General features: G+C 38.2%; 1 protein-coding gene across 5 annotated transcripts in view; it reads right to left on the bottom strand.

Moving 5' to 3' along the window:
* LRP1B (LDL receptor related protein 1B) overlaps positions 1-23,455 on the bottom strand; it is a 1,302,041-nt gene that overhangs the window by 158,291 nt on the left and 1,120,295 nt on the right. For all 5 annotated transcript variants that reach the window (XM_050969143.1, XM_050969139.1, XM_050969140.1 and 2 more), the window contains 5 exons: positions 23,208-23,301; positions 16,642-16,758; positions 16,410-16,529; positions 11,423-11,542; positions 367-483 (listed from right to left, as the gene is read on the bottom strand). In XM_050969143.1, the coding sequence (XP_050825100.1) occupies positions 367-483; positions 11,423-11,542; positions 16,410-16,529; positions 16,642-16,758; positions 23,208-23,301 (568 nt within the window). The remainder of the gene's footprint in view (positions 1-366; positions 484-11,422; positions 11,543-16,409; positions 16,530-16,641; positions 16,759-23,207; positions 23,302-23,455) is intronic.

The raw sequence follows: 23,455 nt of genomic DNA, 5'->3' as shown, positions 1-23,455 counted from the left end.
GTTTTCATGCTAACACCCATATTTTGGATGCTAAGGTCCAGATCTGGGAATATGGTATGACAAACTTGCTCTTCACTTACCCTCTAACGTTATTGTCATATGTCAAGGGTTCCACTGCATATTTATATTTTGCAGAATAGTGCATGATACTTTCTTAATTGGCTACAGATCTTTATGGAAATAATTCAAATATGAGACTTTCAGAGTCATCGTTTTGGATTCAGGACAACTGATTCTGAATGTGCCAGACTAAATGTGACTACAAATGACGATGCAAAGAGTAGGATAGATAAAATCAAATGGACAGCTTATCAGTATAAAAAAAGTTTCCTTCTGTTTATTGAATAGGCTGCAAGATTTACTTACTGCAGTTTTCTTCATCTGAATTATCACCACAATCATTTTGGCTGTCGCATCTCCAGTGATCTGGAATACAGTTGTTGTTTTTGCACTGGAATTCATGAGGCCCACAAGTCTTTTTATCTGCAATGAAGATGCTACCATTTGCATCAATGTATACCATAAAGGTAGAACTTAAAAGACTGCTACTAAAAGGGATAGGATAATAATATTCCAAGATATGTGTCAAATTAAGGAACCCTAACATTTTAAGTGGTACTTATCTACCAAAGACAAAGGTCTATTTTACAAGGCATCCCCACTGTGACTCTATTCTATTGAATTCTATTCCATATAATGTTCTTATATGACACTCATCAGTAGTGCATTAGCAACATGACTACGTATCTGTCACATGCTTCTCAATATTCTATTGACCGATGACCAAAGCAACACTAATTATCATAAAATAAATAAAAATTGTGAGCTGTGTTTTTGTAGCCATACCAGTCCCAGGACATTAGAGAGACGAAGTGGGCAAATATCTTTTATTGGACCAACTTCTTTTGGTGAAAGAGCTCAAAAGCTTCTCTCTCTCACCAAATGTGTCCAATAAAAGATATTAACTCACCCACATTGTCTAATAAAAAAGAATTGTCAGCTTTCAGTTTGGATTTGATACAGGAAAACAAAGACATTTTTAATTGATAAGTGGCTGTTCTGAAGCTTTTTTGAACTGAAGTAATGTGAGAAGTTGTATTATTCATAACATTTCAAATGAAAACCAAACAAACATGAGGTATAAATGCCACAATATTCCACTGTTGCTAATGGTAGAAATTGTGAAACTGCACCAAATTCAGAAGTGATGTGTATATTAGTGTAAAAGGTCTAACTTAGATTATCTTAGAGCTACTTATACCCATTATATTGATGGGTCACCGACTGTAAATTGGTACAAATTCCACAGAGAAGTAGGATGATGTAAGAAAGTATTTATGAATAAGTTGAACAGCAGTGGTCCAAATTCAGATTCCTGGGGGACATCATTATTTACCTCTCTCCATTCTCACCATTTATTCCTACTCGTTGTTTCCTATCTTTTAACTGAAGTGCCTGGCAATGCTTTCAGGATCATCTAACAATCCTTAATTTAATTTAAAAACAAGCCTTTTGTTATCTTAATCACCCTGCCTCTGCTTATAAAACAAAACAACTCCCTGCCCCAAAGGCAGAAGTGGGGAGCAGCACAGAACTCATCACTAGGGCTTCATGTTTCTCACGGAGGTCATGGAACTCATGGATTCTGTGACTTCCTGAGACCTCCGGGACTTCTTCAGTGGCCAGTGCACAGGCTGCTCTGGGGGAAGCCACATCAGCCCCTGCTGGAGAGACTCTGCAGGCAGTTGCTCAGGTGGCCCCGCAGTCAGCTGCACCAGGCCCTCCTCCCTGCAGGAGGTGACACGGGTCCCCCAGAGCTCTCCCCCTCCCAGCTGCTGGTGCTACAGGTTTTCCCACCCACCCCCCCGGCAGTGCCCCCTCCTAAGATTCAATCAGAGATATTTATGGTATAAGTCATGGACAGGTCAAGCCCATGATTTTTTGTTTCTTGCCCGTGACCTGTCCATGACTTTTACTAAAAATATCCATAATTAAGCCATAGACTTACTCATCACATATTACACTCACGCTGTATTGCAGTTAAGAGCGCTGTATAGGGCTAGGTTGCGTGCTGTGAACAGACCGCAGGTATGAAACTCAGGGGGAGGGGAGGCTAGAGCCCTTCCCCAAATGGCACCCGACTAAACTATAGGCATATTTATGCAACAGAGTACAAAATGCTATATTGACCAATGGGTGTGTTTACACTTATAATGCTACAATTAATTGGAGCTATGCCCACACATCTAGTGAAAAACGTAGCATTTTCCCATACTTTTGATTTAATCACTCACTGCATCAGAAAGAGGATGCCTGCAGTATATAAAACAAAACTGAAATTAGTTTTATTCAGTCAGTATGTAGGATTTTGAAAAAAGCATTTACACTCACAACATATGATTATGGATAAATCCTTTTGTGGATGCATGAGCAGTTCTGAACAGCAGCAGCAGGACACTTCCAATGGGATGCAGCTATTTGTGTTTCGTTTGCATTTGGATTTTTTTTTTCTGTTGTATTTTATTCTTTTAGGTTCAAGGGAGAGGGGGAAATGATAGAGAGTGAAAAAAATTACCAGTGGCATATTTTCTTTGCATAAAAGTACATCTATAAGAAGTTTGCTTTATAAAAGCCACAATGACATTTTTAAAATTACATGTCAGGGCAACGGAATTTCAAGGGGAATTTCTTGAATTCCCATTAGGGCTGTTTTCCAGAACGTTAGTTTAGATCCTGTGATGCCAACAATGTCCCTTGAAGCGTTTAAATTAAGTGGTGATGAAGAAGAGGGACTAATAAAAATAGCTTGAGTCAGGCATACTCCTCTGCCTGTGAAGTGGATAGGGCCATTACATGAATTGCAGAGATTGCATTTGATGTCGTGCCCCAAACAGCTGCTTGCTGTGCTTGTGCTTCAAGTCTGGCTTTGTGCAACTCTAGGAACTGGAATTAGATATCAACATAGGCACCAGATTTGTATAATTTTTGGTGGTGCCCAGAACAGGTCCAAGCAGACAGACTGGGTGAACCGGACCTGACCCTGTGCTTCAGGGGGACACAGGGTCCAGGGTGGCCTGGGAGGTTAGAGGGGGGCCTGGTGCCGGCAGCAGCGAGTGACCTGGCCCCAGCCTGTCCCTGCTCTGTCCCCTCCCTGCCTCCATTCTGCCCTTCCTCCCAGGCCTCCACCCTGCCTCATTTCAGCTTCCGCCTCCTCTCCCAAGCAATGCTGGGAGCCAGCAGGGTGGAGCGGGGTGGGCTGGGGCCAGGTTGCTCACTACTGCCAACGCCAGGCCCCCGGTAACCCTCCAGGCTACCCTGGACACTGTGTACCCCTGAAGCATGGGGCCCCCAAAGCACAGTAAGCCCAAACATTGGTGAAGCCAGGCCCACGTTTTTAAATATTGGTGGAGCATGGGCACCACGGGCCCATATGGATATCAAAATAATTTTTGAATGTGATTTAGCATGAGTATATATCCTGGTCTCTAGTAGTCTTTACCTTTAAAGATCTTCCCCATCTTGACAGGCCCCACTTTGCTGATCCAGTAGCGTATTGCTGCAGTGCTACTCCTGACTCTGCTCCAACATTCCCAGCCATTTCTACCCTCTAGTTAGCTTCCCCATCAAACATTTCACCATTTTTTCCTACACTGCTTCTTGCGCGTGGGAAAACTCATCGATAAAATACATATATCCATTACTTTTTCCTTTTTCAAACCTCTCTTTAAGACTCCCTTTGCCATGCTCTGTACAAAATCCTTCATGATGATCATGATGAATTATGACTATATATATATATATTTTATACACACACAGGCTCTGACTTCTCAAATTAAACAACAACAAAACACAAAACAGTGGGAACCACTGATCCTCTCATTAATTTCTTTCTTTCTATTTAAACAATACTAGACAACCATACAAAAAGCTTTAGGTACCCCTAAGAATATTACAATTAAAATAATGACCATCCAACAGCAAAAATATATATAATTAATTCATCAGGACACTAAATCGAAGCAGCAAAGCAGGTCCTTTAAGTTCCTCAACCCCAGAAACAAACCTTCTGCTTTCACAAATGACTATGAATAATAAACAGCTTTTAGAGAGTACACGGTACGTTCCCACTCTCGACTATTCGTCTGTGTCTTTTAGATCAGTGGTTCTCAGCCAGGGGTATGCATACCCCTAGGGGTACCCAGAGGTCTTCCAAGGGCTACTTCAATGCATCTAGATATTTGCCTAGTTTTACAACAGGTTACATAAAAAAGCATTAGTGAAGTCAGTACAAACTAAAATTAAATACGGACACTGACTTGTTTATACTACTCTATATACTGTACGCTGAAATGTAAGTACAATATTTATATTATAATTGATTTATTTTATAATTACATGGTAAAAATGAGAAAGTAAACAATTTTCAGTAATGGAGTGCTGTGTCACTATTGCATTTTTATGTCTGATTTTGTAAGCAAGTAGTTTTTAAATGAGGTGAAACTTGGGGTACACAAAATAAAACAGACTCCTGAAAGGGTAAACTTATCTGGAAAGGTTGATAGCCATTATTGTAGATTGTAACCTCTCCGTGGCAGGAATCATCTCTATCTGTGTTTGTAGGATACTCAACAGAATGAGGCTTCAATCCCAGATGGGACTTCTGGGCACTATCATAACGTATATAGTTAATACTAAAACATTAACATTACTGATACTAATAAAAGTTGAGTAACTAAGATCCCAATTCAGCCAAGCATTTCGGCAAATGCTTAATATTACACACATTCTTAAATGGTTGGCTGAATTGAGGCCTAAATCGCTATTGATACTTAGGGCCAGATTTTTAAAGATATTAAGGCTCTATAATGGAGCTAACTCACCAGTCAATGTGTCTACTATTGTTGGGTTTGGTGTTGCAGCAACTCTGCCTCAGCTTCCCCACCAGACAGCTGCTTGGCTCTGTAACAGTCAGCTTCTCACAACTCCTGTCAGGTTGTTCATAATCTCACCCTTTCTGAGGTAATAAAGAGTCCCACTGACAAAAAGTCCTTTGACCCTGTATCAGGTTGTCAATTCCAGCCCTGGCCTGGACTCTATATTCCTTGCCCTCCTCTTCCTCAAAGATGCTTTCCTATTATCCTTTCTGGGGGAGATAGGGGAACTCAGGCCTGTACTTTTCTCTGGGTTCCAGCCCAAGGTCACTGTGTTTAAATAGCTAAAACCTCTCCTTACAAGCCTTGTCTATCTGCAGGTGCCTTTCCTAGTACTACGTCTTCCAGTCCTCTCTCTTGGGAAGTCTGACTGCTCATATGGTTTCCTGGCGGACTGCTGCTAAGGAGCTTCTTCTTGGCAGTTCCAAGTCTTACTAGCAGCTTTCTAGAATCCATTCACCCCAGTGTCCTCTCCTTTCAAGGTCAGTTCCAAGGTATTAGCTACCTACTGCAGCTCTTCTCTCTTCAGTCCTCACCTATTCTTCTTCTTCCTCCTGGGTTTTGTGGTGCAGCAGACTCAGTTCCTGAATGTATGATTGCCATTCACTGGACTTCATAAATAGGTTGTGACTTAAAGTCTGTCACCTCTCCCAGTATTTTTAAAGAACTGCAGGATAGCTTTTTTAACTGGACCCCATTTTCCTTGTATTCTGGCAAGTTTCCATCAGGTATTTTCCTAACTCTTTCTATGTATCCAGCACTTTTTTTCTGATCAGTTTGCACTCCACAGCTAAGAAAGAACACAAGGATCAGGGAGGTCAACCCCCTGTGGAGTGCAAAAGAAAAGTGCTAAGAAAAAAAGTGCTGGAGATACAGTAAGAGCTAGAAAAATATCTGGTGGAAACTTGCTAGTGGAATGCAAAAACAAAGAACAAGTAGGGAAGTTCCTTAAGACAAAGGGCTAGGAAAACTAAAAATAGTTGTCAGCCTAAATTCCTTTAAAAATCCACTACCTACTTGCAAAAATAATTTCTTGCCCTTTGCCATTTTAGTGGTTTCAACATTTTACTCTTCTAAATCAATTGTAAAACCTTCAAATCACAAAATTTAAGGGGAATAATCTATTCCAAAAATATTCAATGCTTTAATATCTAACATTCCTCTGAGTGAAATCCATATTTACATATATTCTTTAACTCAGTGATTCTCAGGTCTCAGAGGTTCAGGAGCCAAATTTGTGATCAACATTACCCAAAAGAACCACATTAGGGTGAATTAATTGTTTCATTTACTATATATTCTACTGGCCAAGTATTTATCAACTGCAACTGATTCATAACATAGTAAAAGCACTATGGTTCATAATTAAATCAGTGTTTTAAGATCATGTGCTGCAAAGAGCTGCAGGAGATGCATTAAAGAGCTACTTGCAGATCACGAGCCTCGGTCTGAGTATCTCTGCATTAACTTATTAGTATTGGAAATACTTTTACTTTAAGTAGATCCTACTGAAAATATTTTTCTTCTAAAATTAATATTTTGTCTGTAAGAATATTAATAAATTGTACTCTGAACAAAGTTTCAGGATTTCTTCTTTTCTTTTTTTCTTATTGTAAAGAGACTTCTCATGTTTATGAAACCTGACATATTCAGAGAGAAATGATGATTCTGTATCAATTTCAGAAGCCAGTCTTTTGGCAGTAATTCCAGAGTCGTTCTACATTTGATTATATATTCTTTGATTTATCTGAAGAAATAAGAATGATGTCAATTTGCAAAAAGAAAATTTGTATTTATTTGTTTCTTTCATTAATGGCAATGAAAAATTATATCAGACAATCAGTGGACTTCTTTAAAAAACACCTTATTTTGGACAACTTAATCACGTTTCACCAGAAATACGCAACTAAGTATCACATATAGTCCCAACCTAAAAAAAATTGCCTTAAAGTTTTCAACTCAGAATGTCCATTGATTTTCTGAAAATATGTTCATAGCTACTGCAGAAATAATCAAACTGTTCCATCACTGAGTACATACTAAAAACTATAGAGTTGCAGCAATGATCCAAAGAAAGAAACTGCTAGATAAACAATTTTGCATTGTCAACAAGCAGTAAATTCCAGCTCTGATGTCAAAAAGGAATGAAAGAATCTCTGAGATTCCAGGCTAGTATTTGCTTTCAATATAAATATTGCTACTCTTCATATTATCACAAGGATCATAAACTTGTCTACCACCATAGCAGATCATCATTCTTGTCTAATCTTTTCAGGCCAGTGGTTTCCAGCGCATCCACTGCTGGGAGAGCTCTTGATGCTAGTGCCAAGAAGTTAACTGGATCTTTAGAAAATAGCTATTCAGATCAGCTTCCCTCCCATGGTCAAGAATCAGATTTAAAAAAATCCTGAAATGCCCGTATGGTCACAAATAAGAACGATGCAAAGTGCTAATTATTTCTGTTCCCATAGCTAATATTTTATGTAAATCTAATTATGACCACATAATATAAAAATTGATACTCCATTCTTGTACTATGAACATTTATTGGCAAATAAGAGAGAGAGATTCTAAAGGCTTCATTTCAAAATCTGATGAGGTTGGGGGCTTCAAAACCAGTGTGTAGTATTGCTGCTGTTCTCTCCCTGTGCTGTGTCCCTTGATATTTTCTATGGATGCTCCACCTCATCCAGCAAGTTGGAACTCAGAATTACTAACTTCAAACACTGAGTGTTGAAGTGCTTTGGAGACCTATCACTTAGAGAAGTCCTCTAAGGGTGGGGTTTTGTAGTTATGACATAGATAACTTTGGCGGTGGAGCTACCTTAACTGAACTTGCCAGGGGGAAGCTAGATTTCTGCCAGTGTATCTAGCATCTACGCTGAGCCTCACTGCTCAGCCATCTTGGCTGACACAGACTGTTGTTTTGAGGATTTACCAGTTGAGGAACTCTAGGACAACCTCATACTGGATTCAAAGGAGTCTCCATGAGGTGCCTCAACTCTTGGGATGTCATCTGCAAGCAAATCTGATATCCTTGTGACAAGTAACTGACTCTAAGGTAGTGTAAGTTCATGTATTACAGTTATTGTTCTGCCTCAAAGACATGGTTTGAAGATGCTGAATAGTCTTCATCACTCCACAGTCAAGAACCAGGGTGTTTGATCTGTCTCACACTACGGGGTTGAGACCCAGTGGACAGTATCTTTAGAGATAGTATAGGTCCTTGGGATGGGAAAAACATAGTGCACAACAGGACTGTGGGATCCCCTTTCTATGGATTTTCTCTTCATGGCACTCCCAAATCTCTCTCTCCAGGTGTGGGGAAAAACACAAAAATTTTGCTAATTAACAAACATAACAAATTCTTCTGTCTCCTTTTCTGAGAGGATGCCATATGGTTCAAAGTCATTAAAGCCACCAGATTTCTATTGCTTTAAATCTCATTTTCCATGCCGCTACTGTTAATTATTATATTGTACTTCCGTAATAAAATAGCTGATTCAATATTATTTTAGCAATTTTCATAAGCTACTTATAGTATTGTATGCTTTGTACTATTGCAAATAAACTAATTTGGATTATAAGAGAATGTTTAGGTTTATACACAGTTTGGTATGTTACTTCTATTATTTGAGAGACAAGGCGGATAAGGTAATATCTTTTATTGGACCAACATCTTTTTTTTGAGAGAGGAAAACTTTTGAGCTTATGCTGATCTTTTCTTCTTCCTTTCCCAGACCTGAAGAAGAGCCAAGAGTAAGCCTGAAAGATTGTCTCTCTCACCAACAGAGATGGGTCCAATAAAAAATATTGCCTCACGCAGCTTGTCTCTCTGATATCCTAGGACCAACACGGCTACAACAACACTGCATATTTCTTTTGTTTAACACATTAATACAGAACCATATATACAAAATCACAATCAACAAATTCCCTAGCTTCAATATCCTTGATTACTACTAATGTACTATTTTTGCAGCAAGTCACTTATTTATACAATTTTCCATTCTGACTACATGAGGATTATATGGAGATAAACTAAAAAATAAAGGATTAATAAATTACTTCAGAGTTCATACCCTCCACTACATTTGTTAGGATAATACATGGAGGCTGTATTGTCTGTAGCTACTTATATCACTCTGTGGCAGATTTATGGTAGAAAGAACCCGAGAGTCCACTGAAGGGCTCTTAACTTGAGAATGCTGAGATGTAACTTTTATTTCTGCTGTTGTTTAGATGTCTCCCTCCCCCCATGCACGCGCACACACACACACACACACACACACCTGAAATTGGAGATTTTCTGTGGTTATCAGTGATGGCATGGGAGGACTGAAAAGACTCCTTTTTTCATATTGTTGGAATGGAAAGCTGGGAATGGGCGACAGGGGATGGATCATTTGATGATTACCTGTTCTGTTCATTCCCTCTGGGGCATATGGCATTGGCCACTGTCAGAAGACAGAATACTGGGCTAGAGGGACCTTTGGTCTGACCCAGTATGGCTGTTCTTGTGAGATCATCAAATTACAGATAGGAATTCCCTTTTTTGAATGACCAGTGTCCTGCCATATTATCTATGCTGGACCTGAAATTTTTCCAGTACTTAATGTTGCAAATGCCTTATTCACAAAAGATCCAAGGAAGTCATACCTGTTTAGGCCATAAGCCCCAATAACCATAGAATGAAAAGAACAGTTTGTTTAGATTTATAGGTGATCTTATCTTTAAGAATCAGTCATAAATTTCTTTGCCCAGTGTTGATTCTATTATGGCTCCTAAGAATGGAATCCTATGAATGGTGAAACTTTAACTAGCAGTACCTGCTGAAGTGCTCATGGGCCCCTCCCAGCCCTTTCCTCAGTGTGTGCACTCCCATAGCTAGTTCAAGTTCTTCCATCTAAACTATGCTCAGTTGGAGCATCCCCTGAGTTTGAATATGTGTAGGCCACTCAAAGAAGAACAAAGTATTTTATGTCAGTTTGCAAAGACACATGTTATAAAGAGACAATATGGGTCCAGTGCAGTGAACCCTTAACATTTTGCATCCTGTGATCTCATGTTAGAACAGAAATGGGTTTTAAGGTATTCACCCCATAACTATCCATACGGAAAGAGAGGGCAGTTACAACCCCCTGAAAGCTGTTCATGATCTTCTAGTTGAGGGCCCACAATCTCATGAATCGAGCGAGGACTGGAAACCAGGAATATCTGAATTCTACTTGCAGCCATAAGAGTCAGCTGTCCAGCCTCGTTTAAATTACTTAGCTTCTGTTTCTCTCAATTTCTTGATCTGTAAAATTGGGACACTACAGTACTCTATATCTATTTTCCTTATAAGTGACCTGGGAGTGTTAGTTAGTTAATGAAGTCATAAAATGTTACTACTATTGCAGGTGAATTTAAAACCTTTAAAAATAAAGATATTTGAAATCCAAAGCATTAAATTTTATGACAGATTTCAAGCTTACAAATAAATACATTTAAAACAAAATACATGAAAAAAATCATTTCCTCTTTCGCTTACTTACCAAAAGTGAGAATTCCTCTTGCACTTACTTATCAAAATCCAAGTTTGCTGTTTGTCCTGCAGTGTATGATGACATTACTAGTATGGAAAGTAGGCAGTGACTCTAAGACCCTATACTATTTTATTGTTTTTAAATATATTTTTAACTATTACTGGAAAAACATGAACTTGGGCCTTTGCAGTTAAAAAGTCTTTCAAGTCACCTTTCCGGTACAAATAGCAAAAAATGCTAAAAATTTTACTTTTTGTGCAAATGGGAGCAATAAACAACAACAAAAGAAATATTCCCAAAGAAAATAAATAAGTTTTTTTTCTATTTACTATTGGCTTCATAAAATTCACTACAAAATTCTGCTTTCAGGTTGCTTAACACTTGATGTATACTCTGCGAAGTCTTTGTGAGGCCTGTCTTAGACTGGAATGTTCCTTCAGTTCTCCTATGATAGCTGATACAAAAATCTGTTTATTTTACACAATGTAATCTAGTTAAACTACTCAGATGTTTATAGCAGTCATTAATTTGTTTTTTTTAATTAACCAGCATTTAGTTGAATACAATAGGCAAAAAATATGTAGAAGAAATTAATAGGCACAGGGTAACTCTGCGATAAGAACTAAAAAGAGAAGCCACTAATGTTTCAGGTGAGTCATTTGTTTTATAACTGCTGTCCATAACGCAGATGCTTCAAGACAGATTTCATAGGTAAAATAAAGCTATTCTATCAGATGAGTACTTTGAAATAATGACACAGGATATTTTAATATCATTGCAACTTTCCCGTTACAATTTATGGTAAGAAAATAAAAATAAATTTTAAAAAATGGGAAAAGTCTTCATGAGCAAGAAAGTTATAAAGATACTGGTGTTAGAAATATAAGATTTTAATAAAGCAATGTCACTACTTTTAAATAAAAAGTTTCTGACTGCACTCCTTCGTGTGACTGTTAGACTCACCACAGTTTGCTTCATCTGATCCATCAGCACAGTCCGGGTCCTCATCACATACCCACAGTTTAGAAATACAGTGCTTTGTAGTTTTACACTGGAAATGGTCTGGAGAACAGCTGTTTTCCGCTTTAAAGAAAGGGAGAGATTTTTAAAGCTAAAAATTTCTGCCAAGACTCAAAACGTTTTTTGTTAAAATAAATAACCCCAAATGTTAAAAACAGGTTCTCCATGAGTTCTATTGTGTTTTTCAGTAATATCTCCAGGAAAATAGCAATCTGCTTTAATGCATTCTCTTACTATTTAATCCATTTGATTATTAATAACATTGTCTAAATGAATTTAGAGAGAGAACAATATTTATGGTGGCATTCCATTGATTACAAACAAGAACATTTTCAACATAAGTTACATTTGATAGACCAAATGTTAACGATATACTAGTTAAAAGGCTCATCACTCTCTTCTAGAGTCTTTCAGGTCTTGTCTACACTACAGAGTCTTGTCGACAAAAGTTATGTTGACACTCAAAAAGCACTATAATAAAAATCGGTATTGCATGTTCACACTTGCTCCCTCTGTCAGCAGAGCGTGTCCACAGTTGGGGTACTATCATCAACAGTGGGGCACTGTGGGTACCTATAAAGAGACTTTGAGAGGAAAAGAGGAAGTGAAAGATGGACATCTGATGACTGAAACAAAGGGGAAGGAGCAAGCTTCACCATCCTGGTTGCCATCCTCACCATATCCTGGAACCAAGATCTCCATTGTAACATCATTGGACTTTTGTCATCCTGATCCCAAGACATGTCCTGACCAGACCAAAGAAGTGGCCCAGATGACATCTCCATCTTCACTGGTTCCAGCTATATCCCAGCCACTACATGGGATGTGAGATTTTGTCATGTCCCCTTCCTCTCCCTTGTGCATTCTTTTCAATCCTCCATCTTATTTCTTCTCTTTCTAAACCCTCTCCTTTTTCCTTCAGTCTAATAAGAATATGACTAAGCTGGCCAAGACTTCATGTTTTGCAACACTGTTGTAAGCCTGTGACTAGAAAGAGACAGCTATATGCAATATCATAGTACAATTTTGACAGGTCTCGGTGTAGTGATAAGACTGTGTACTGTGGCTGAGTTTTGCAGCAGCAAGGTTACAGGTTAAAACCAGCAAAGAGTCCTGTGGCACCTTATAGACTAACAGCTATGTCTACAAAGTGCCACAGGACTCACTGCTGCTTTTACAGACCCAGACTAACACGGCTACCTCTCTGATACTCGAGGTTAAAACCAGTAACAGTTGCATTTTCTGCTGTTCTTTCCCCTTTTGTGCATGTTTGTCGTGTTTTGCCTTCTAGAAAATGGGATCAGACTTTAACAGCAGCAGCTGCAGCCCAATCGAACTAACTTCTCTTTTTCTCTAAAAGACAGTTATTACCATCTTAATACTAACTAAGAAACTGTCAAAAGAAGACTCTCTGCAGCTAATGGGAAAGGGAACAAGGGATGATGTTACAATGTAAGCCTTATTAAATACTTTACATTTCAAATGCTTTAATGGCTTTTCCCTTTTTCCCCATTTAATAAAATGTAATATTTTTCAGTATGTGTTTGCCATAGTACTAAGCAGATTGAGTTTTGCATAGGAAACCCCAACCAATGTTTAAAACTGTTTAAAGTTGGACAGTTTCAGGGTCATGTTACTACCTTTGATTCTTTGGGTCCCTTTTATTAAATCTGAATATACAGGGAGTCTCTGACTTACGATGCCCGACATCGCTTACTGCACTTTTCAACGGACTGCTCGTTTCGCCTTTATGGCGCTTGATTTGCATAAAGTTTGCTTGAAATCACTTGCTGGTTGCATTATACAGTACAGGTATGGAGCTGGAAGGGGTTGCTTTTGATTGGCTTTGAGGCAGCAGAGTAGCTTGGTGCCAGGTAAGGTTGTTTTTGATTGGCTCCTGGCCCTGGGCTCAGCCAATCAGAAAGCTTGAACAGTGACTGGCTAAGACTCAGCATGTGTGCCATTCTCCCTGGCTTTCTGAGCCTGTGTTGCCGGGATTCTGAGCGGCATGTGAGTTTATATGTTTATCCGAAGACTCTTTACAAAATACAGTATACAGTAAATACATTGAAATTGCAACATTAGTCATCTATAATTCATATAGTACAAAAATCTGGGTTATTGTGGTGAAAATAGTGTACCAAGCCTTGGTTCAGGAACCAATCTCCCCTTCATACCATTCATTCCTATGGGAAAAGCTGTTTCAACTTACAACATTTTGACTTACAACGCAATTCTGAGGAATTGTATCATAAGTCCGAGGACTCCCTGTATACAACAGTGTCTAGTGCTATCAAAAACCTTCTGCTCTGTCTTCATTGTTTTGAAGTATCAGTGTCATGCATCTGAGGAAGTGGGTATTCATCCACGAAAGCTCATGCTCCAAAACGTCTGTTAGTCTATAAGGTGCCACAGGATTCTTTATTGTTTTGAAGAAAAGTAGTAAATTGAAGAACCAGACTGAAAACTACTTCACAATGTCAAAATAATAGCCCAGGTAATAGAAGATTTTGCTATAAAGAACTGCTGCTAATTTTCCCTATTTCCTGAAAGCTGCTTTGCATGGGTGTCTTTAGTTTCCAGGATTTCCACCTTAGCAACTAAACCTGGTTCTTAGTGCACTCATGGGTTTTCCTTTTAAATCCTTACAAAAAGTGCTAGAAAAGTTCCTCACATCAGAGATGGCATGTGATTATTTTCTGCTCAGCCAGGAGTATGAAAAAATTAATGCCCCTTTCCTGTAGGCATCATATCCCTAGTTATTCACCAATCAAAAAGTAATTTTCTTCTCTCACTTCCTTCCTAATGTATTTATCTCACTAGCTCAGGAGACATCCTTTCATAATTCTTACTTGGAAAGTTTAAAAAAAAAAGAAAGAAAAAAGACTGGCCATGAACATGGATTTATTTGGCAATATTATGGCCTATGGCAAATCAGTAGAACGGAAAATGACCTTGAATGTGTGTATGCTAACAAATGTTAGTCAAAACATGTAGCTTTATATGGATTTCTCATCAGCTGTAGAGTTCTCATAGCCAGGTTCTAAGCCACCTGCCCTTTGGCCCACAGCACAGTGGGCACATCATGAAGAGAAAGGGGTGGGAGGAGTTATGTCTGGATTGCTTTGCAAGCTGCTTAGTCTCTTGGAGTCAGTTACCATATGGCACAATCTAAGCACATTCTAAATTGTGCTAATCTGCACTGGAACTGGGATGATAATCATGGAGTTGTAACCAGCTCACTGGTGCTCCCCTCCCACTTGACTGTCCCCTCACCACAATGTCCAAGGCATAAATTCAGCACAGCGAAGAATCTGATCTCATATTTCAGAAAACAAACAAACATTCTTGGCAGTGTTACAAATAAATCCTAGATTATTAAAACTAAACAAAGATTTATCATCTAATTTGCTTTTCATTATTTATACTATTGTTGACTTTTTGCATTTCGCTCAGCCTGGGCAATGAAAAGTCTTGGGTTTATTTATATTTAGTTTCTAGTCATTTTCAGTTTTAGGTTTTCATGATTTAGCACGATTTTGCAGTGTTTGAGATGGAAAATCATGAAGTCATGCCTATGTAGTAAGAGTACTTGTAATAATAATACCTTGCTCTTATATAGAACTTTTCATCAGTGGATCTTAAAGCATTTCATTACAAAGGCAGGCAGTATCATAATCCTCATTTTACATATCAGTAAAATGAGGCACAGTGAACTGAAGTAACTTGCCTAAGATTCCCCAGCAACCACTGGCAGAGACAGAAATAGAAGCCAGTTGTTCTGAGTCCTAGTCCAGTGTTCTAGTCACTAGGTCACACTGCCTAGTGCAGTATGTCATACCAGTACTGTAAAAGTAATTGCGACAAAGAATCTGGGCCACTATCCAAAAACATGGCAAAAAAGAAAAAAAACTGCTTATAGACTTCATCTAACAAGAGGCTTGACTGAAACAAGATAAAACCAGGCAATGTGGTTCCTGAAAAGCAGTAACTGAGCTACGGTAGGCTTCTGAAAGGTGACTATTAATCATCAACATTCAAGGGTCTTTGTATCCACAATGGCCCTTTTCTAAAGAATGCATGGAGTCTCCAAGCCATTGTGTATGTGAAGCTGGAGAAAACCAATTTACAAATGGGGTAGCTGCCCTGGATCAGTGGGGGCTTGAAGAGCAGGCTGAGTGAGTGACGGAGCCATCTCTCTCTCTAGATGGCAGTATGGTGCTGATAGGCAGACCAGAAACATCAGAGAGAGGAGATTATATTTACAAGATGCAAACTTTTCAATGTTCCCCCCCCTGTAACTAAGCTGAAAATATCTTATCTAGTTTATCTTATTAGAAATGTAAATGTAGATATTTTAGCTGAAATGAATTACTTTAATTTGATTTTCTCTGTTTTGATTTTTTTAAATTAAGATTAATGTCATATGGGTAAATTTGCACAGACCTTCCATAAAAGAGAACTCTGTAATCTCCAAGGAGAGGTGCTGTAGGATAAAGAGTTCAAGAACCTATACTGTCTCTCAGTCAAGGGGCAGGAATAAAGATATCCCCTTCTCCCAGTAAATTGTGTTGCCATCAGGCCATGGCAGAGAGTCACATGAGGAATGTTAAAAGACCAAGGAGAAGACAAGAGATGATGGTGGGAGTGGTCATAGTAAGATATACAGTTTGACCCAAATAAGAGATCCATATAATTTTCTAAAAATCAATTCTCTTTTTTTCCTCATTGTCCTGGTTACAAAAAATTGAAGTCAGTGACAGAAATATTTGATTTCTGTACACAGAATATCTCAGGTACTGTATGTCAAATAGTCCAAAAGATTAACTGTTTTTCATTGGGCATACAGTAATTTTACATATATCTCTTAAACTCTATGTTTAAAACTATCCATCACTGTGCAATACAAAACTCTTTAAACATAACTTACGACAGTCTCTTTCATCTTCTTCATCACCACAGTCATCTTGTCCATTGCACCTTAGATTTATTGGAATACATTTCTGATTCTTTGTACACTTGAACTGACCTGACAGGCAGACATGTGTGTCTGGAAGATAGATGGAAAAAAAAGTTTTCCAGATGAGTTTCTCATGAGAATTTAAATCTTAGCTAAAGATCTTAGTCAATTTTTGAGTTCTGTGCTACATATAATCACCTACCACAGTTGAGTTCATCAGAATTGTCCCCACAATCATTTTCTCCATCACAGATAAAGGCTGGCAGAGCACAAAGTCCAGTTCCACACTGAAAACGTCCTGGTTGACATTTAAATTCAGCTGAAAAAAACCCCAAAAAACAAATCTTGCACAGTTGCATACACGGTTTATAAAGCTTACAAACAAAGCTTTTCTGCTATTCAAAATCTATATTGAATTACTTTAAACTATGTATGAACCCCAATGTGAAAGTGTACATGTCAGACAGAAGTTTCATGGATTTTTCCTTTCTGAATAAACAGATCAAATACATGGAATGATCTGAGCCCCATTGAAGTTAGTGAAAAGACTCCCATTGATTTCAATGGCATTTGGATTGGCCCACAATGAGAAAATGTCATGAAATCATTTGGATTTTTTTATATCTATTTCTTTATATTAAAAATATCTTTAACCTATAACATAACAGAGGTTAAAAAAATCTCATTAAGTACAGAAAAATTACCAGCATTATCACAGGGATGGTAATATGCCAATTATATTATTACTCTTCAATGGACTAATTGAATATATTTAAAAGTTACTAAATTAGGATATATGGACTCAATCAGAATATTCTGTAGTTACTAAACCATAACTGAACGCATATTTTTCAATTATAAGATCGTAGCACTAATGCTGAGGAGGGTCTCATTTGCATGACTGCACATGAGTTATTTCTCAGTAACGATACAGCATGCAAAACCCAGTGCTCTGATTGGCTGAAGAGGACTATTAAAAGAGGAGATTTATATAATTACTGCATGTGCATTTCTTAATAACCAGTAGTAACTATGAGATCTTGCAACCATGTCTATTACTATTTATTTGTAAGCATCAGTGTGCTAAGAGATGTACAAAACAGAAGAGAATACACTCTGTGGATTTTTTAATCTGAACAGAAAACACAAGGACCCACTGGGACACCAAGAGGATGCTGCTATCTTAAATGAATGTTTATTATTTTTATTTGTGTTGGTTAGCATTTATGTGCCTTAGGGAAGAAGTCAGCTTTCAATGGGGATTTGAATAAAGAAAGGATGGAGACCAAGAGCAATGATTTGGGAAAGGATTCCAGAAGGCAGAAGGGAAGATGATATGGAAACAAGATTGAAGAAGAAAGTCAACTGGTGAGAGACAACTTTGTAAGAGTTCCAGGCTGAGATAAGAAACAGCAGAGAAGCAGATGCGGAAGTCCCTGTGCAAACCTTTGAAAGGAAAAGTTTGATTTTGATGTGGAAAGTGACAGGAACTTCCTACTGAGGAGGTTACAACAGTCCTTAGTGCCTCTGTCAGTTGTTTTCTTCTATATAAAAAGTTAGAAAGTACTGAAGTGTACAAAATATGTATCCCTAACTCTGGTTCCTAAACAGAATAGGATACAAAAGTTATCAGCTGCCTGAGGATTCCCCTATTCTGAGGAATCCTCAGAGAGTTGGTTAAATTATAAAGGGGATTCTCCTGGGACACCAAAATCTGTCTGAAACTATAAATGTGTATGCAATTGATAAACCATCTGTGCTGACAAGTTGCCAAATGGCTATGACAAAACATCTCACTAAAAGGATTAACGTCTGTCCTCTCTAGACCATGAGAGGATCTGTAGTTATTACTATTGAAGGAATTATTATATAAATCTGAGATTCTTTGAGTTCTGGGTTTGACCAAAGCCCAAGAAAAGGTACATAAATATATAATCTGGTGAAGGAAAATATAGCCAACTAGAGAAATTCTGGGTATAACCCAAGAAAGATTTGTAACAAATTCTACTGTGAATTTATCACAGAATAATTTCCTTATCTGCAAGTACATTCTCAACTCTTAGCCCAGAACAGAAATGAGCTAAGGCTTATGCAACAATAATCAATGGTACAATCCCAGCTAAAGTAGGTAAAATATGCCTATTCTTACATTTTGATATAGAAACAAAATGCAAATTTTAACCAAGTTTTTTAAAGAGATAGCATGTTTAAAATGCTAAATGTGCCACAAGGCTTTTAAATTTAGGAAGACTGCCTGGAAGCTGTGCATTTCAAGGTAGTTTACACATTTAGAGATAGTATCAGAAATTTAGAGGAACATAAACAGCACTACATTAATGCACACTAGGGAACTTTTAGTGTGCACCGGCAGGGTTCACATAGGCTAGCTAATGTGTGATACGCCAGTATGCACTAGAATTTACACCCTCTCATGTGGACTAATGTACCATGTAGACAAAACGTAAATGTCACTGCAGACAGTGAGATGAGGATATGCAATTGGTGCAAACTGGATAGGCCCATTAAGAATTTAAATATTAGTGTCTTGTTAGTGTTGGAAGGCTTTAAGACTGAATCCTTACATCCACAAATAGATCCTTAATAATGTGAGAGTCAGAAAAATTGGTCTACATTTTAATATACGGACGAGGCACTCAACAGATGACAAGGGGCTACTCCAGTTCTCCCAGCATGGAGATTTCCAAGCTGATCAAAAACATGGATATTGTGTTTCACCAGGGAATGACCTGCACTTCTCTCTGTGAAGTGTATAATCAAACAGTTCTAAAATCAGATTAAGATCTTGTTCAAATCAGAAATAAGTCAGATATCACAATTTTCATAAAAGATGGAAGGGTAAAGACCCTGCTGATGTGTCATTTTCTCTTCAAGTTTTTTTCTCCCAAAGGTAAGACCTTCTGGCCAATAAGGAAAATAAACATTCAGCCCAAAATGTGCCTGTCATAAACAGATGGTTAAGGGTTAGTGTCTTTTACCTGTAAAGAGTTAAGAAGCTCAGTAACCCTGGCTGACACCTGATGAGAGGACCAATAGGGGGACAAGATACTTTCAAATCTTGGTGGAGGGAAGTCTTTGTTTGTGCCTTTTGTTTGGTTCGTTGTTCGCTCTCGGGACTGAGAGGGACGAGACATACACTCAGGCTTTCCCAATCTTTCTGAATCAGTCTTTCATGTTTCAAACTAGTAAGTAATAGCCAGGCAAGGCAGATTAGTCTTATGTTTGTTTTCTTAACTTGTAAATGTGTCTTTTTGCTGGAGGAATTTTTACCTCTGTTTGCTGTAACTTTGAATCTCAGGCTGTGGGGGGGTCCCTCTAGTCTATATGAATCTGAGTACCCTGTAAAGCATTTTCCATTCTGATTTTACAGAGATAATTTTTACCTTTTCTTTCTTTCTTTAATTAAAAGCTTTCTTTTTAAGAACCTGATTGATTTTTCCTTGTTTTAGAATCCAAGGGATTGAGTCTAAACTCACCAGGGATTGGTGGGGGAAAGTGTGCACCGGCAGGGTTCACATAGGCTAGCTAATGTGTGATATGCTAGTATGCATTAGAATTTACACCCTCTCATGTGGACTAATGTACCATGTAGACAAAACGTAAAAGTCACTGCAGACAGTGAGATGAGAGTATGCAATTGGTGCAAACTGGATAGGCCCATTAAGAATTTAAATAATTTAAATTCCTCCTTGTTTTAAGATCCAAGGAGTTTGGATCGATGTGAAGCTTCCCAAGGCAACCCATCGGGAGGAAAGTCTGGGGGGAAAAGGAGGGGGATGCTTAATTCCTCTTTGTTTTAAGATCCAAGGATTTTGGATCTGTGTAAGCCTCTCAAGGCAACCCAGGGAGGGGAGAGTCTGGGGGGAAAAGGAGGGGGATGGTTAATTTCTCCTTGTTTTAAGACCCAAGGGGTTTGGGTCTTGGGTTCCCCAGGGAAGGTTTTGGGGGAACAGAAAGTGTGCCAGACACAGACTTCTGGCTGGTGGCAGCGTACCAAATTTAAGCTAGTAATTAAGCTTAAAAGTGATCATGCAAGTCCCCACTTCTTGAACCCTAAATTTCAAAGTGGGGAGAAAACCTTGACAGTGCCACAAAGAGTATGAAGTGTTTGTGGCAGGCATCGTATCTGCAACAAGTAGACAATACTCAAGAACACCAAACTCAAGACTGCTTGTTCTCTGATAAAGGTAGCTGTCCTGACAGCTGTTCTTACACAGATTCTTTCAGGGCTATCATTTCCATCATCTGTCTCTAAATATTTTGGAATCTAGCAGCTACCAATCACCAAGATCCAGAACTCTGAGCTGTGATAATACTCCAGCAGATGCTCAGATTGTCTATAACTGAGACTTACTTTGCTGTCAGACATGTGCCTCCCAAGAATGTTCTGGGGAATCCTATTCAACACAAACCACCATGACATCCTAGGAAAATAGGAATTGTCTTCTCCTGTTCATGTGTAAAGTAGACACTCAAATGATAATTTAGATCAGGAACATTTATTTTATTGTTAAATTTTCAAATTATTATTATTTAAATATTAGTCCTCAGAAAATTTAAGACCATCTCACATATTTTACATATAATAGCTGTGTTTGCTGCCAGAGAGATCAGAGTATTGGGAGTGACAGGCAGGAAGATTTCATATTAAGTGCAAAAAAGAGGAAAGGAACCTCACAGCAATATCCTTGAGAGACTGTTCACTGAGTAACCTGAGTTACTGAGGTACCACAATCATCTTCCTCTCAATGTCAACTTGTAATTTCCAATTTAAGAAGACATAAATGGTGTTAGCTCTGACCGAGCATGCTAAAAATAGAAGTGTAGCATAAGGGATAGCCACTCAAGCATGTACCCATTCAAGATGCTAGGTACGTACTTGAGTGGATAGCCCTTCCTGCCACTTGTACCACTGTGGCTAGCTCATTCAGAGCTAGCATAAGTATGTCATCCTTGAGCTGCGAATTACATTTCCAGCTTGAAATGTAGATGTCCCCACAGTTAAGGGAAGCTTACCTCACTGAGTTTTGTGAAGTACTGAGATGAGGTCTGTTATGCAAACCATTTATTTTGCTTTACTTCCATTTTCTCTCTGTTTTTAATAAATCTGTGGACGACTCAAAATGCTTTAAGCTATAAACAGAGGTGCTAAGGGATAAGAAGTTTCTGGAGCCTAAGCTCTCATTCTTGGTCTTGATCATATGTGGCACACAGAGTTATGGCCGAGCCTCTTAAAATGCATTGCAAAGAGAAGTAGCAGGAGAACAAAGGGAAGACGCCTGATGACCAAGGAGATGCACATGGGCAGTTGGAACAAGTGATGAATACTTATCCCTTTTATAGCATCTTTCAGCAAAGAATTTCAAAACACTTTACAAACATCCAGGCCTTTATCTGAAGCCCACTGAGTACAAGGGAAAGACTCCATTGACTTCAGTGGGCTTTGGTATAAGCGATTAAAACCTCCTAACCCCACGATATAACAATACTTAGTGATTCCCATTTCACAGATGGGGAAACAGTTACAGACTATTTAACTGGCTTCCCTGAGGGTAAATAGACTAGGGTTTAATATAATATTGTTTAAACCTTTGCACTTAAATTAAGGATACTGAAACTCCTGTAGTCTGGTTCACACATTGCAGAATACCTTGACCATTTTTCTGCAATGGAAATTCAATAAATTGTAAAGCTTGGCATGTTAGCAAGGATGAAGCTATTGCATGTGATTTACTACAATGTCCATGTCATAAACAGACAAGTCAGTAAGGAACAGAGTTCTAGGTAGATAAATGAAGTAAAGTAACTTGTCATAAAAAGTAAAACGATCAAGTATTTTTCTATTATTGAACTTGTGACAATGAAAAAGGCATCATAAAAGATTTAGAAGCATATGAGAATTGCTTATTGTTACTTTGCTTCAGTATATTTCTTTAAGATGTGGATTACAAATTTTAGTGCACAAGATTAAAATGAAATGACTGTGAATTAGAATTAAAGAGAAATGCAGCTGAGTGAAATTTTGTTGTGAGTACAAATTTGAAGGTACAATTAGGGTTGCCAATTTTGGTTGTACATATTCCTGCAGGTTTCATCACTTGACATAATCTTTAATTAAACAGTTTTCTTTAATTCCTGGAGACTCCAGGACAATACTGGAGAGTTGGCAACCACAGGTACAATGCACTCATGATCTTCTGATTTTTGGAGATACAGTAAATCACATAAGTGGTTAGCGATTGAGGATGAAAGGAAGCATCATCCTCTATGCAATAAAATGAAGTAAACCAATTCCAAAGAAACAGTGCTTTCCAATATCTAAGACAACTTGCATTCCGCTGTCATGGCAAAACCATGACAGCTTTCCTCTGGGATGCTGAGAACATCATCATGATTGACTTTAAACTAACTAAAACTTGACAGGGGGAATATTACAGCGACTACTATAGGCAGTCTGAGAGACTATCAAGAAGAAATCTGCTGATTCTGCACCACTACCAGCACACAGAGCCAAAGTTAGGTAAGATGGTTAGAAATAGTGCATCTCACAGAATCATTTGTACCTGATTTGTAAATTCTAATCCCAAAACATTCTTGTGCATTGTTTGTTAAAACAGGAAACTCTATGTGAAATGTATTCAGAATTGTAGCAAGAGTCACTTAGAGAAAAGTTGAACAAATGTCACTACAGTAACTTATACAAGAACATCATGGAAAAAGATGTTGGATTTAAATTCAGAATGTACTTACGACATTCTTCAGGTTCATCCGATCCATCCCCACAGTCATCTACAGTATCACATTTCCACCAGAATGGAATACATTTATCAGTTTTGCAACGGAACTGCAGTAAGAAATGGAGCCCCCCCCCAAAAAAAGCTTTAAATATGAATATTTTTCATACAAACAAAATAATTTATGAGAAATTAGACTCATAGCTCAAAACTTATACCTGTTTCCCTAATGTGCATCTACAGTTGATTTTGTACAAGATACTT

Source organism: Gopherus flavomarginatus, chromosome 10 (genome assembly GCF_025201925.1).
Source record: "Gopherus flavomarginatus isolate rGopFla2 chromosome 10, rGopFla2.mat.asm, whole genome shotgun sequence".
NCBI classification, from domain to species: domain Eukaryota; kingdom Metazoa; phylum Chordata; order Testudines; family Testudinidae; genus Gopherus; species Gopherus flavomarginatus.
This window is presented reverse-complemented; position numbering and strand designations above follow the sequence as displayed.